This window comes from Parasteatoda tepidariorum, chromosome 10 (genome assembly GCF_982258835.1).
Source record: "Parasteatoda tepidariorum strain Cologne lab strain chromosome 10, Ptep-v5.0, whole genome shotgun sequence".
NCBI classification, from domain to species: Eukaryota; Metazoa; Arthropoda; class Arachnida; order Araneae; family Theridiidae; genus Parasteatoda; species Parasteatoda tepidariorum.
Genome location: NC_141764.1, coordinates 96,791,335 through 96,806,197, shown reverse-complemented (window position 1 = coordinate 96,806,197; position 14,863 = coordinate 96,791,335). Strand labels below are relative to the sequence as shown.

General features: G+C 27.5%; 2 protein-coding genes across 9 annotated transcripts in view; one reads left to right on the top strand and one right to left on the bottom strand.

Annotated features, from left to right (window-relative positions):
• Positions 1 to 3,096, top strand: part of LOC107448092 (cytochrome P450 3A18) — a 29,995-nt gene extending 26,899 nt beyond the window's left edge. For all 3 annotated transcript variants that reach the window (XM_043046500.3, XM_087153443.1, XM_087153442.1), the window contains 2 exons: positions 470 to 632; positions 2,801 to 3,096. In XM_043046500.3, coding sequence (XP_042902434.2) covers positions 470 to 632; positions 2,801 to 2,899 — 262 coding nt within the window. In that variant the 3' untranslated portion in view covers positions 2,900 to 3,096. The remainder of the gene's footprint in view (positions 1 to 469; positions 633 to 2,800) is intronic.
• A 482-nt stretch (positions 3,097 to 3,578) lies between these two features.
• Positions 3,579 to 14,863, bottom strand: part of LOC107448091 (rab11 family-interacting protein 4B) — a 122,386-nt gene continuing 111,101 nt past the window's right edge. For 3 of the 6 annotated variants that reach the window (XM_071184313.2, XM_071184314.2, XM_071184315.2), the window contains 6 exons: positions 12,831 to 12,912; positions 11,196 to 11,333; positions 8,615 to 8,749; positions 6,673 to 6,813; positions 5,375 to 5,480; positions 3,579 to 3,868 (listed from right to left, as the gene is read on the bottom strand). In XM_071184313.2, the coding sequence (XP_071040414.2) occupies positions 5,397 to 5,480; positions 6,673 to 6,813; positions 8,615 to 8,749; positions 11,196 to 11,333; positions 12,831 to 12,912 (580 nt within the window). In that variant the 3' untranslated portion in view covers positions 3,579 to 3,868; positions 5,375 to 5,396. The remainder of the gene's footprint in view (positions 3,869 to 5,374; positions 5,481 to 6,672; positions 6,814 to 8,614; positions 8,750 to 11,195; positions 11,334 to 12,830; positions 12,913 to 14,863) is intronic. The other 3 variants (XM_043046505.3, XM_043046504.3, XM_043046506.3) reach the window with 1 other exon arrangement.

The following is a 14,863-nucleotide window of genomic DNA, read 5'->3' as shown; positions in this document are numbered from 1 at the left end:
AAAAGAAAATTAAATATTTTGTATTCTAGACAGAGATGCATCGCAGCAAAAATAAGCAGCCATTGACCTGAGGTTGTTGTCTTCTTTCAGGTTGACCAATGTAAACATTTCTTTAAATCCTGCAATATCACTATTTTTTGGCTTTTTCAAGAAGTTTGCAATTAAGCTTCCTAATATGATGGTATAATTTGTGTTCAAATCACGATTGCAATTTTCTGATCTTTTAATAGTTAATTTTACTGCCTGTAACGCAATACAGATTTGTTATTAAATAAAATTTATTAATTTTTAATGAGTTTAAGAAACTAAAAAGGTAATTAAAAAAATTTCCTAATTCAATAAACAATAAACGTTTAAATAATTTGTAATTTTTAAGCCAGATAAGTTACACAAAGAAAATAACCATTTATGTAGTTAATAGATTTTTGTATTATTTTCCAATGTTTAATTCAACTCATTTGATTTTTAGATTCAGTTCAGAAGAAAGAGATAAAATAGTTCCTTATTCTTATTTACCTTTTGGTGCTGGACCCAGGAACTGTGTTGGAATGCGTTTTGCGCTGTTGGAAATGAAAATCTGTTTAGCTTACGTCATCAGTATTTTTCACGTCGAAACATGTCCCGAAACAAAGGTAATCCGCATTTTTTTTTTAAATAAATTTGAGATCATTTCAAATAGTACTTTAGCATATCCGGGGTAGAGTTAACTTGTTTTGACTGACAGAAAAAAAAGAAGATTGGAATGTATGAGCAATATTTACGAAAGGCAGATTTATTTTATTAATTAAAAATAGTTATCTAAAATAATAAAATTCTTGTTTAATAATAAAATTTACTTATAATAATCAAAAGAAGAGTTTGTCTGCGTGAGTTTTTCTTATAACACCAGAACCGTTTGTGCTGGTGTTCCGAAATTTAGACAATGGGGTACCTGCAAGTGAGATAGTGTAGGTGTCTCCTGATTGGCTGTTGAAACGTGGCATTTGTTTACATTAGCAACTGTTCTCTCCCTTGACTATTTGATTTATTGAATAAATACATAAACTAAATCAAATACCTACAAAAATTCCTGATTAAATCTTTAAATATTAGTCACAATAACACTGGATACAACATTAAAAATTTCATTATAAAAAATACACATTATTGCCATGAATTTTCAGAGATTCTTTTTTCTCCTTATCATGGAAAACAACATGGATGCACACTTATCTCTGGTTACGCCTAAGGTTTCTAACTCGGGTAATTTAGTCTCAAATAACCATAGAGACCTCTTCTATTGCAATCAATATCTTTTTGAAGGACAAGCGAAAGTAGATCTCTACCAGAAACTTGAATCATTAGTCTTCCAAATTTACTTTAAAGTTGGCTTATAGCTTTTATCTCCAATTAGAGGAAAACTTTTAATCAACTCTGAAGCAATACTTCCTTTCACCGTGGCTTGTGATAGATACGAAAATTCATCATGATTTATCTGAATTGCGATCTTTATCTATTTTTTTGAAATTGTCCCCAGTTTCTGATATCTCTATTAAAAACTGGACTGATTTTAGGATAAGATATTACTTGACAAAGCATTCTCATCAAATACAGAATATTCTTCCTCAGAACTAGCAAATTTTTTAAGTTTCTGTTCTAAAAGATGCCGACGATCACTATGCTTCCGATCAATGTTGCTTCACTAGCATTAAGATTGTCTCTGATTTTCATCGCAGTGTCTATCAATAAATTCGCTTTTTGTTCTATGAGTTTAAGTTTAATTAATTTGTCATCCACTGGATGATTTTGTGGTATATGGGTTCAAAGGGTGCGTAGCCAAATTATTCAACAAAAAATAAGCACTTTTCAAGCACTCAAAATATTTTTAAGCACTTGAAAAAAATATCGTAATTAGGCAGGGTAGGAAAGTTTTTGAGAATGAACGGTTTTATCTTGTTTTAACCGTCATGTCAGAAAAAAAAAACTTTTTTAGCATCGTTTTTGACAATTTTCAAAAATCACGAATTTTGAATCGTGTAAATAAAACGAATGTAGTTTTCATACGCTGCGGACTTGCAATACGCCGAAATAGATTGGGGTTGAATTAATTGTGAAAACGCCGAATAGAACAATGTGAACTGTGTCTTTTTGCATAATTCGAAGCGAAAATCAACATAGTAAAGGATATATCTCATTTTGAAAAAAAAAGGGAAAATTAAGCACTTTTTAAAAACACCAAATGGAAAAAGCAGCTTTAATGGCTTTTAAAAAACGAAAATAAGCACCTTTAAGCACTTTTTAAAAATGCTACGCACCCTGGTTCATAATTATCAAATTATCCTTATTTCATTGTATAGAAAACATGGGGAGTCAAGGTAGGTACTTAATTTACTTCGCAGTTGATCTGTGCTGATATTGGAGACCGACAGTGCGGGAAACATCCCCAAGGATGATCCGAAAGCATGCCATCGCTAATTTTGATCTGCAGAGGGGATGGCTGCCCTGCTTTGGTGTCCAAGTTTAAAGGGGACCGATACCGCACATCCTCGTTCCCTGCGCAGGCTGATCAAAGTGGTTACCCACCAGCAGCCAGTGATGCTTGACTTCAGTGTTCTACTTGGAACTGTGTCTTTATGATCAGTCCACTGCGGGACAGGGAGTCAAGGAACAATCTAGGCGCCTTAACATATTTGTAATTGATGTACCTTTTCTTATTCTAAGCTTCATGTGTGTGTGCTGCAGACTTGAAAAGCATAATTGAATCATCATTATTAGTTTGTGATTGTTTTGATATAGCTACAAGTACTTGCAATATTTTCAGGTTCCTTTGGAGTACAACCATGGGCAAGGTTTTCTGCGACCCAAAGACATTACTCTTCATTTGAAAAGGAGAGAAAACTGTCCTCTGAAACAACTCTAGTAAATGTGGTGCAATAAGTGATAGTTTTGTGGTATTTTCCCTCAAAATTAAGCATGTTTTATTTTATGAAAAATAAGACTCAATTATGTATGTACATAAAGAACTTGTAATCCAAATTTAACTTCATTTTTCACGTTAACTAGTTTTTAATTTATTTCAAACGTAATTTTGCTTAAATAAACAATATTTCAGGAGAATTTCTAATTGAAATTATTTCATTCATTTAACTTTTAATAATGAAAAAAGGTGGTTTCACATTAATATTTAAACTAACTTATTTTAAAAAATTGTAACATTTTATTAAAGCTGACATAATTGCTAAAGTTGCAAACAGCATAAGCGACTTTTAAATTGATTCTATTTAATTGGTTCAATTAAAAAAAACTATTTCTATGGCTTTCTATGGAAAAACAAATCTAAGATATAATATAACTACTAAATTTTTAAACACATATGTTCTAAATAACCAATATGAAAAAAAGAAGGAAAAAAAAAACACACACACACACACAAAAAAAAAGGAAGATAACAGAACTTTTTTTTAAAATTTATTAAATATTCTATACACAAGGAACTGCACTTTAGGACAGGCATTCCCATTAACATATTAAAACAGACTTTCGCAACAATTAATTCATTCGATTTTAGGACGGGTGCAATGCATTGAGATAACGTCAAAAACAAAGTTTCATTTTTAAAATCTATAATTTTCTTTATTGAAAGATCTTAGCGTTAAAATTTTTCACTCTTATGTCATTAGATTCAAAAATATAATTGGTTCCATATATCACAAAGTTCATTCTAATTTCTTCTTAGTCTAACATGTTCTAAATAATATTGACTGTTTTACAATGGATTTTTCACCTCTAAGAGCTGTGGATGGTTTTCTATGATGTTCATAAGAATACCATCAATGTAGGCTTTCAGTTTTGCATTTACTTCTTTTTGTTCATGTAATGCCTTCATCATCTGGAAAATAAAGCATATGCTTTTAGGGCACAAATCTAATACAAATATAAAAATAATGCAATAGAAGACCTATATAATTCTATAAACAGCAATTTTCCATTAACTAGTTTTCAAATATTAACTTTACTAAAGCAAACTTAAAATTGATAAATTTGTCGGTTTTTTGTTCCAATGTTCTTGATAATTTAAATATTTTTTTCCGTAAACAATAAGATAGTAAAGTGCATATTTTTGTATTTTAAACTATTTGCATTTAAAAAATTACTTTAAAGCACTAATACATATCTTTTATAGATACATAATGCTATTGTTTATAGATTCAGAATGCTATTGAAGGTAAATTTAATGATAGACGAAATGATCTATATAAAACAAAATTCTATACAAATCAAACCCTCACATTTTAAGATTTTTCTTACAAAGATCTTCGACCGTATAATAAAAAGTATTATTAAACCTAAAAATCACCTGCTAAGTGGACAAATCATTTTATTTTCTGCTGTTAAGGCTAACTCTACATTTAATTTGTGAATTAGATACTTCAGAAATAAGGAACATAATTCAATGGGATTTTTTTTTCGAATATCATATGATTCAAACATTTAACTTTTCTTTTAATAAAAATTATCATTAAATGACGTCAACATGTAATTTGTAGGTTTCATTTAAAAAACTGTAACAGTGCTGTAGTATTAATATAATTAAGCTACATACTTGCATGCTACACAAAGTTTAAAAAAAAATAGTAAATAAATAAAATAAATCTCATTTTTCACATAGACTTTATTCCTAAATTATTTACTGATGCATAAAACGATTTGCCGTCTGATTTATGTTCCCCTTTTTCATTTGTTAATAATAAATACACAATATATCAGGACTTTGAAGATTAAAATTTGAAGAGGCAGACAAAAACAAGAAAAATTACGAAATGATGAGACATGCAATGCCAATATCAGAAACGCAAATTTAATTTATAATTTATTTTAGAACACAACGGGACTTTGCTTTTATTTGAAGAGGTTGAAATTTGTTATAGATGTATATTAAATGCAGCTAAATAAAGAAATATGTTTTTTAATTGTCTTACATTTTTCCAATTGCGCTAAATCACACTTTCAATTCATTAATAATTCTGCTAGTTTAGACCTAAACCACTCAGCTGTGTCGTGACAGAATGTTTAGACAAGAATAATTTTTTATAGCATCCAATAAAAATTCTTTAACTCCAAAGTGTTTTTTCAGAAATTTTCTTGAGAAGAAAGTTTACATTTATCAACATCTTAAACTGATTGCTATAAATATGTTTGTAATTTTTGTTCTACAAATCCATACCTTATTTACAAACAAGAGAATGGAAACAATAAAAGTTCTTTCAGATACATTCAGGTTTTTATCAAGTTATTTTGTTTAAATATAAAGGACATCTCAAATAATCTATCATCCAAAAATAAATGTTAATACTCTTAGTTGTGAATGATGAACTTCTCTTCCTAACAAACTTACCTTATAAAAGAATTTTATTTTCTCATAAGTAAAGAAGTATTAATGATGTTGAAACTATTTTGAGTGTAAAACAGTCAGTCACCATACTCAAAAAATCAGAGATATCCTAAAAGAAGTAGTTCCTATAGTTTCACAATACCAAATTTTTGAACTCATCTTTCTTTTTCTTTTCAAAATTAGTTATTTTTTCTTGTAATAATTAATTTTTAAAGATGAAGTCAATAATTAAATTTCAGAAAATTTTGAGAACTCAGGTGTTATTTTTACACACAAATAGCTTAAATAATTTGGATGGAAAGAATTCAACAGATAGATATTATTAATCTTTCACATAGTTATTTTACATTGCATAAACATTTATCATTTTAAAAAAACTTTGTGCTATGTCTCAGAACACGATTTTCCAGAGTATTATTATAATTTAATTACAAAGTTTGAAATATATTAATGCTTTTTGAAAAAAATAAAGTAAATAAATAAAAACATAAAAATATTTTAGCAAATTTGTTAAATACCTTTAAAAAGTGCATACAAACAAATTTTTTTAAAAATTATCTACAAAATTAACTTTTTGAATTAATTTTTTAAATGATAACACAGTTTAGAGCAGAACCTTGCCTTTTTTCTATTTAATACAGCATCTTTTACCTATCGTTGTTGCATGGGTAACAATATTCAGAAGGAGAGAATTTTTCCAAAAATATATAATATTACTAACAATAAAAGGGGGGGGTATTTTACTCAAGCAAAACCTTTCTTGTTCAACTTCAAAAATGGCTTTTATTAAATTTACATGAAGAAAAAAAAAAATCAAAAAACTACGATCATTTCCCAACACTTGTACATATTTTTATAGAAAAACATATTCTTAAAGCATAAACAAAAATGTCATTTCTTTTTGAAATCCCCAAAGAAATCTCCCTTAAAATTTATGATAAATCGTAAAGAAAAAATGGATAAGTAGGATAAAAAAAATTATTAAACCATACATGATTTTCTAAAGAAATATTTTTCTCATTCTTTTAGATATTTTAAAAAAATAATTATAAAATTTCTTTAAAAAGAAAAAGTAAGTTTAGTAACATTTTAAATGTCAAGTATAGATATAGCCTTAACTTCTGAAGATCTTCCAGTTCTTTAGATCCCAATTCTAGATTTATTCAAATATAGAGGAAAGATCAGTTTTTACAATATTTATACTGTTACAGAAAAAACTGACACGGTTTAAATATAATTTTGCTGTAACAGTAGAACTTTCAATAAAGTTAAAATGAACATCATAAAATCAAAATACTTACATCATCTTTGGTTAAGGTTTCAAATTCGTCTGCTAAAGAAATTGCTGAGTTTTGGCTTACTAGTGTTCGACCTTCTTGCAAACTATTTGCTAACAGCTGAGCATTTAATTCTTCATTAGTTTCTAATATTAACTTGTTTTCCTAATAAATAAGAAAAGAATATTAATAATTATTATCTTTTAAAATAAATTAGAAGCTTATAGTACACAACTTACTAGTAGTTTATTTTTAATGGTTAAAATTTTTTCATCAATTTAAAAAAGTAGTTCTGAATAAAAATAAACTGAACATTTTAGAACAAAAAAAGAGAAAACCTTCAAACTGATTACTATAAATAAGACTCTCTTCATTATGTATTAGCAATAGTTATTTAAGTAGAAAATTATATTTAGTGAAGCAGTTTTGTAAATAAATAGTATTTTAAATAGATTTTGTAAGTTTTATTAAAAAATAACTGAGTACATGTAACTCAATTTTTAAGTATTTTATCTTAAAAAATTAAGGGACAGCCATGATGGCTATGGGGAAATAACAATCGCCTTCCAATGAGGTGTACCGGGTACGAATCCCAGCAATGGCTGGTCGATACGAATTCTGCATCCACCTTGCACCGATCACAGTGCTGATGTAAAATATCCTCACTAGTAGACGGATCATGGGCTAGAGTCTTCCTGCCATGAGGCTAACTGTGGGAGGTTTTCCTCTCCATGTAATGCAAATGCGGCTTAGTTCCATCAAAAAACCCTCCACAAAGGCAAATCTCTCTCAATACTTGATCCAGGAGTTGCCTTGTCTTCTGTATTGGGTTCAAAATTATAAGACTAAGGAGTTGAACGTTAGTAGTCGTAAAACCAAAATTGGATTGTCTTTTCAACGACGGTTATAAAATAAAATGAAAAACAAATAATTGAGTCAATTAAAGACAAAATTTAATTTTAAAACACAATTCATCATTTTCAATATTTTTTCATCTAATGAATACATAATATTAATATAAATAATGAAAATTGAAATAATATAAATTTAGTTGAATTCTAATCATCCAGATTATTTGGGTTGTTTTGCCTTAACTCCTCCAGTTTCAATTATTTTCAACTTTACAATTTTATTTTCAACAACTTTATTTTCCACTTGAGTTGAAAATAAAGTTGACTTTAGGCTAATAAATATTTAATGAACGATCAAACATTAACGTCAATATTAAAATGAAATATTTTGTATCAAAATTCTGTTCATTTGAACAAAATAATAATGCATAAAATTAAAATGCAATGTTTTTTTAGCTCAATTATATGCTTTTATTTCACTAATTGTTTCATGTACAAGTCTTTCAATGCACATATTGTACATTCTTTTTTTGTCTTTGTGCTTTGGTGACGTTTTTAAAAATTTCTCATCAATCTTCTGTAAATATCAGCCTTTTTTTCTACAACAAACTTGTCCCCTCAATTATAAATAAAGGGCATAATACATCGCTAAAGAAATATATACAATTATTTTTATTTTACTTATCTGACTGATCTCATCGAATTTGTGTAACAAATTGCAATTTTTCCAGATCTTTGATATCATTTAAATTTTTTTAAATTGCATTTATCTTCATTTTTATCATTAATTTATAAGAAATCTATATACAACACGATAGATATATAAGAATAACGTGATGTTAAATGTGGTAGGGAAAAATACAATTTTACCACTATAATACAATAAGCTCGCACTAAATGCAATTACTGCTCACTGAACATTAAAGCACCACGAATGGTCACACAGAACCTGTAGGAATTACACAGGACCTTTAAGAATTACCTGTAGGAATTACACCTACAGGAATTACAGAGGCTCCGCAGCATAAATCCAAAGAAAATGTCTCATTTCATTCTAATCTAATAAACCAGAGAGATTTAAAGTAATGAGAATAAGATGGTAAATTCCTACATACGTCTTTGACTTTTTTAAGCTCCTGCTGGAGTTCTCGGTACTGAGCAGGTAGTTCTAAGAGACTGGGGCTTCGCAAACGAGTTTCTCCTGCAGATTCTGAATGTTTTTCCAGTTCTTTAGACAATTCATCCAACAACTAAAAAAACCAAAACCATAATGTTAAGACAAATGCAGTTTCAAAAATCACAAATAATTAAAACATTATATGCTAAATAAAGCTTATCAGAGTGAATAAAACCCAGAAATGGACTTAAAATAGTTTTGTTTTCATAAGCAAGAGCCTTTCTCGATGTTGCAAAAAGAAGAAAAATTTTGCGTTTCATATGGAAGATAGAAAATTGTTTATAGATATAAACTATAATATGTCCATTTTTGTGCTATTATTTGTGCTTTATATGCATACTATTTTATTCATATGCAGCATCTTCATTTGAACTTTACAAGAACCCTAGAAATTCACCATTGCTGACTTCTGCTAAGAAATAAAATGGAAACTAATATGGATATCACAAAATGTTGTTGACAAATACATTTAGTTTAACAAGCGAAAGCTGATTTTCATGTGCAAAGCTTCATTGACTCCTGTCTATAATTTTTTACTTATAAACAATAAACTATATAAATATTTTTAACTTTGATTAAAGGAAATCATAAATTACTATGACGAAATTGCTTCATAAAATATAGTTTGGACTTTTAAAATATTTTTAAAAACATGATAAAAAAAAAAAGAATTTGAAAGTGTGTGTTTTCCTTCGCATTGTGAGTGAATTGGGATGCTATGCTTATAGAAACAATATTCAACATAAAAATAGATATGTAAAAATTCGATTAAGTTGTACAATGATAACTTTTTTTTATTTAATTTTTTTAGGAAAAAATAATTAAATGATAAACTGATTCATCATCTCTAATTTGATAAATTAACAATATTACTATAGTTACATAGGTTATAAATTTTTATACAGGTTTATTTTTAGCAATATTTTTAATACAACAGAAATAAATAATGTGCTGTTTATTTAAGTAAGGAAATTTCAAACAAGTAATGAATCTTTTTCACTCTTTTATTCCATTTTATTTTCAACAATTACTGGGACACAGAAAAACGACTGAATTTCTTTAACAGCAAAATTCCTTATTATTCTTGATATTATTCTAATTATATAGAAATTTTTTTTTCTCATGCCTGAAATAGAACATTTTCTAAGAAGAGAAACTGATAGGAAGTGCAATTTAATTTAAAAGTTGAGGAAGAAAATAAAAGCTTCCCACCATAGAAAATCTTAGTTTGAATTTCAAAATAATCTTTGAAGGCAAGAATATTTTTAAACAAATTTTAAAAAATTTCTAATATACTTTAATAACAAATTTATTTAACCAGATTTGTATTAAATTTTTGATGCAAAACTATGCTTTTTCAATTGTATAACATGTAGAAAAAGATGTAAGTTACAAAGAGCAATCTGATAAAGGTTATGTAACAGTTATAGGATTCAATTTAAAAACTTGAACTAAGAATTGAACTATCAATAGCATGATAACAATACCCCTAAATTCCAAAAAGTAAACTATTTGATCATCTTGAAATAATATTTTTTTCTTTTTCAAACTTTTTACAATGCTCACAGAAGAAAAAAAATATTTACAATAATCAGCATTGTCTAAATGGTGTTCCTAAGTTAAAGTTAAGAGTAAGGATTTAACAGTTTGCTGTAAGGATTTTTTTTTTATAACAGTTTGTTTTTAAAAAATATTTTTGAAACCTGTAATTTATTTAGATCCAATTAATATTTCATTATTGACTTATTTTAGTAGCCTTTACAAGATTATTTTAAGTAAAATGCAAATAAAAAGAAACTAACTTTTTTAAATATATATATATATATAATTTTTCTAATAATGCATTTAATAAATTATGTAAAAGATATGCATTCACAAAAATTTTGAGTTAAGTATTTCTTAGCAATTAGACTTTTCAAAACAAAATAGGCAACAAAATTTGCTAATAAAGAAATATGCTCCACAAATAATAATTTTCAACATTTATGGCAATTTTTATCTGTGTTCATTTCAAGGAAATCATAATTCAGCTTATTTTATTTATTTCTGGTTCATGTATGTATACCAAAAACAAATTTATGTGAATTTAAATGTTGAGCATAAAATCTAATTTAAAATTATTAACAATAAAATGATGAAAATATTTCACTCCTCTTGTTATACATATATTTTTTTTAAAAAAATTGGTCTTTATTGGTCAGTATATTCAAATAGTGTTCATACTTTATTTATAAAGTCAAGGTTTAGCTGAAAAAAAGTTCATCATTTAGGGTTTCATAGAAACAAATAAATAAAGAAGGAAAGACTAACAAAAGACAAAGTATTATGCATTACTTTAGTAAAACCGAAAATGAATACAAATATAATGAAATGTACTTTTAGGCAATTTTATTTTTTGAATGAGATTAGGCAATTGAATGAGAACTGTTTCATTCAATTGAACAATGTATAAAATGTATTGTAAAATATCCCATATTATTTTAAATAAGTATTTAATTGAACAGACAAGAAAATCTTACCTTATTACTGTTGGCCCTCTCAGTCTGGAATTCTTCTCTCTCCCTTCGAGTGGACTCTTGAAGCCTGTGATGCTCATCTCGAAGATTCAACAGTTCTGTTGTACACTCGTAGAGTTGGTTCTGCAGATCTTGCTTTTCCTGACAATCAAAAGGAATTTTTAATTTAAAGCAAAAACATATGAACACAAATAATATTTTACATGTACAATTAGCAATTCCTTTCACTATATACCAATTACCAAGACTTTAAAATAAAGAATGTATTTATTTCAATACCTTTATATCGTTAAAAACAACAACAAAAATTTCAGGAAAAGAAAGTTATATTTAAGCTTATTTCTATATTAGGTACTCTGCATATAAAATACAGAAGAGTCTGCTTAATGTGATCATTCTGGCACATAAAGATTTTAATAACAATAACCGATGAGATAACAGTAAACGAATCACAAAATTAGATAATTTTAACCCAATAAAGCCACACATACTAAGTTTAAAACAAATTAAAACAAAAGTAACCTTATACTTATACGCTGCATATTTTGTTTAAAAACTTTAAAATTATACATTTATAAAAAAAATCATCAGTTGTTGACTATTTGTTTATAAGCTGACTGCTCGTTTATATATATGACTGCTCGTTTATAAATTGTGTGTGGTCATAATTTTTTTTATAGTGATAAAGTATTGTACTTCCCAGTTTCAACACTTTCACTGCACTTTTCATTTCAGCATGTACATGAGGTAACTCAATATCTTAATTTAACTTGTAAGTTCAATCACTTGCCATTTTCCCCATAACAATCTGGCAAACTTATTTAGTACATGTGGAAGTTAGCTAAGGAAATATTCCAACAATAATGCAAAGAAAGAACAGAACAGGTTCTTTCTAATTACACAGTCAATATTTTGTTGGCAGCTAAGATGGTTTTCCTATAAATAAATAACTGTTGCTGCTAAATAGTATAATGATCACAGAATGTGATAATTTTAGCATACAAATAAATAGAGAAAATCCGGACTATGAGACTTTGATGACAACAAACAATGGATAAGAGTGAATGAAATCCACCAAAATGAAATCGTGACACTGTTAGACCTATCACAATTTTGACAATGTTTAACATCAATGTTTCTCACTTTTTGGTGTGGGTAACCCATATTATTATATAGAACATCATAAGCATTGAGTAAATACGACAAACACGTGAGTGAAACTGTCCATTTCTTCACTTGTACTGCATAATATACTATTGCAGTTTAAGTCTTCATTTTAATTAATCAATAACTTAATTTTAAGACACAGAACAATGTAAAAATTTTAAATAATCTTAAAATTTTTCTTTATTTATTTGGTAATTTTAAAATTGTTATAATAAGTCGAAGAAATAAAAAATTTGCTAAAATTTTTGGTTACTGCAGTTGCAGATCCTGCGACCCCATTGGAGTTAGAATTATGGTTTATATTAAAAGTTTAAAACCTCAAGATGAAAGTTCTCTTAAATAAATAAGCATAATTCAATATAAAATTAAAATTCAGCATTAAACAACATTTAAATGAGCATTTTAATTTAAATAAGCATTTCAAGGGCTCTTCAACCTTATGTAGGGTTTACAGTAAACATGATTACATACTTGTTTTAGTCTTTCTATCTGGGTTTTTAGACGAAAAGACTCTTCACTCATTTCCATATACTCTTTTTGTAACTGGAATAATCTAAAAGAAAATAGTTAACAAATTTTAGTGCCTAATAATTTTCCATTCAGCTATGAAATTAATATAATCTCTAAAATAAATACAATTTAAGGATAATAGCTATTAAAGTTCTGAACAGTCAAAAAACAAAAAAAAAAATATTTGACCAATTGAGTATTTGCTCAAATGAACATTTACATGGCCTAATAATAATTATTCAGCATTCCCTTACTAATCAGTTCAGTTTTTATATTAATTAGGATGTTTTGGCCGATAGTCCTTCAATTAAATCAAATACTTTATTAAGAGCAAATAAATTATTTTGCTGATGAATTCTTCGAAAATTGACAACTGCTTAAATCCTGTCCATTCCTCTTTTTCTCAATTTATGGATTTTATACAAATAATAAAAGAAAAACTTCTTAAGTGAGAGTGAATTTTAAAATAAATTTCATCGCAATTAATAAAATAAAATAAAGTTACTTATGTAAATAAAAGAACTTTCCAGCACTCATATTTTTTCACTTGGCTACATTGGTTTAAAATTTTGTGGCTGTATAAAAATTGTTTTAATGATTGCTTGATTAATAAAATAATCTAAGTTCTCAAAATTAAGGATTCTGTATTTGTATTAGAGTAACTTTAATTGAAATATAATTATGAAATATGTAAAATAGTAATAACACTATCATATATAGAAATATTCAGATTGATTTTTAAGAACTCAATTGCTATTCAATTAATTTCTTAAGAACAAATTGTTTTTATATAATTAGTATCAATAAATTTAAAATATTAAACACTTATGCTAACCATGTTTAAAATATATATTTTGAAAAAAAAATGAAGTAGCAATTAACCCTTTCGCGCCGACTGCCACCTGTACATGCCATCGCCGGCGGGCAAGACCGTTTTCTCATTCACCCCCGGCCATCAACCATTAGTGCCAGTGCCCTGGAACGTTTTAAAAAATAAAATTTTTCCAGAAGATGGTGTTGTATGTCTATATGGTTTCAGATACATGTAGATTTAACATTCTACTCAAAATAAGAGTAGTATGACTCACATACACGTGGTTTTTAGGGGGAAGGAATGGAGAAGAAAGGAATGTTTCTGAATGGCATGCTTTATGACGGCTCTTTAAATTCGCATGTAGTATTTGTTTACAGTAAGCAGGGGAGGTTTTTTTTTGCTACAGTGTTGGGTATATCGATTTGCGGTTAGTGCAGTTTTTAGTGGAATGTTAGTGTTTTCAAATTTTTCACAAGAAAGAATAATTTTAAGTCATATATTTAGTTTTCAGATATATAATGTTAAAAGTTATTAAATAGTAAGTACATAATGAAAATAAAATGTGTAAAATATATATTGAAACAAGAAATAACTTAAGTTAATAAAGCATCTATAGAAATATATATAAAGCATATGCCACTTAAACACTTTACAGAACATTATCAGGGGTCTGTCTAGGTTTTTCTGAGAGGAACCTATTTTGTGAAAATTTAGACATAATTTGAAAAAAATTTAAAATTATATTAAAAAATCAACACAAAAATATGGTCAAAACATGGATTTATCCTTTCTTAAGGGATACAAAAATAAAATAAACAACGTGTTGATATTTCGGTGATTTCATGGACTTAGGCTTAATGGCAAAGAAAAACCTGGCCCTGAACAGACACTTGCAAGAGAGACTGCCGGCCTCAGCGATAAGCGGGTGTACGCACTTCCCGCCGAGAAAGGGTTAAACATCGCTTAAATTACCTAACTTTTTCATTTACACCTTATCCCTTCTAGAGAAAAAAGTAATACAATTTAAATATGCGAATTAAAAACAAAAATCTTTGCTAATTGTATTAAAACTAATAATTCAAATTTTTGCATTAATATTCTACTTTGAAAAACACCCTTTGATAAATATGAAAAAGATTAAAAAGTGTTCAAACACCTTAAAACAACTATGAGAAGAAAA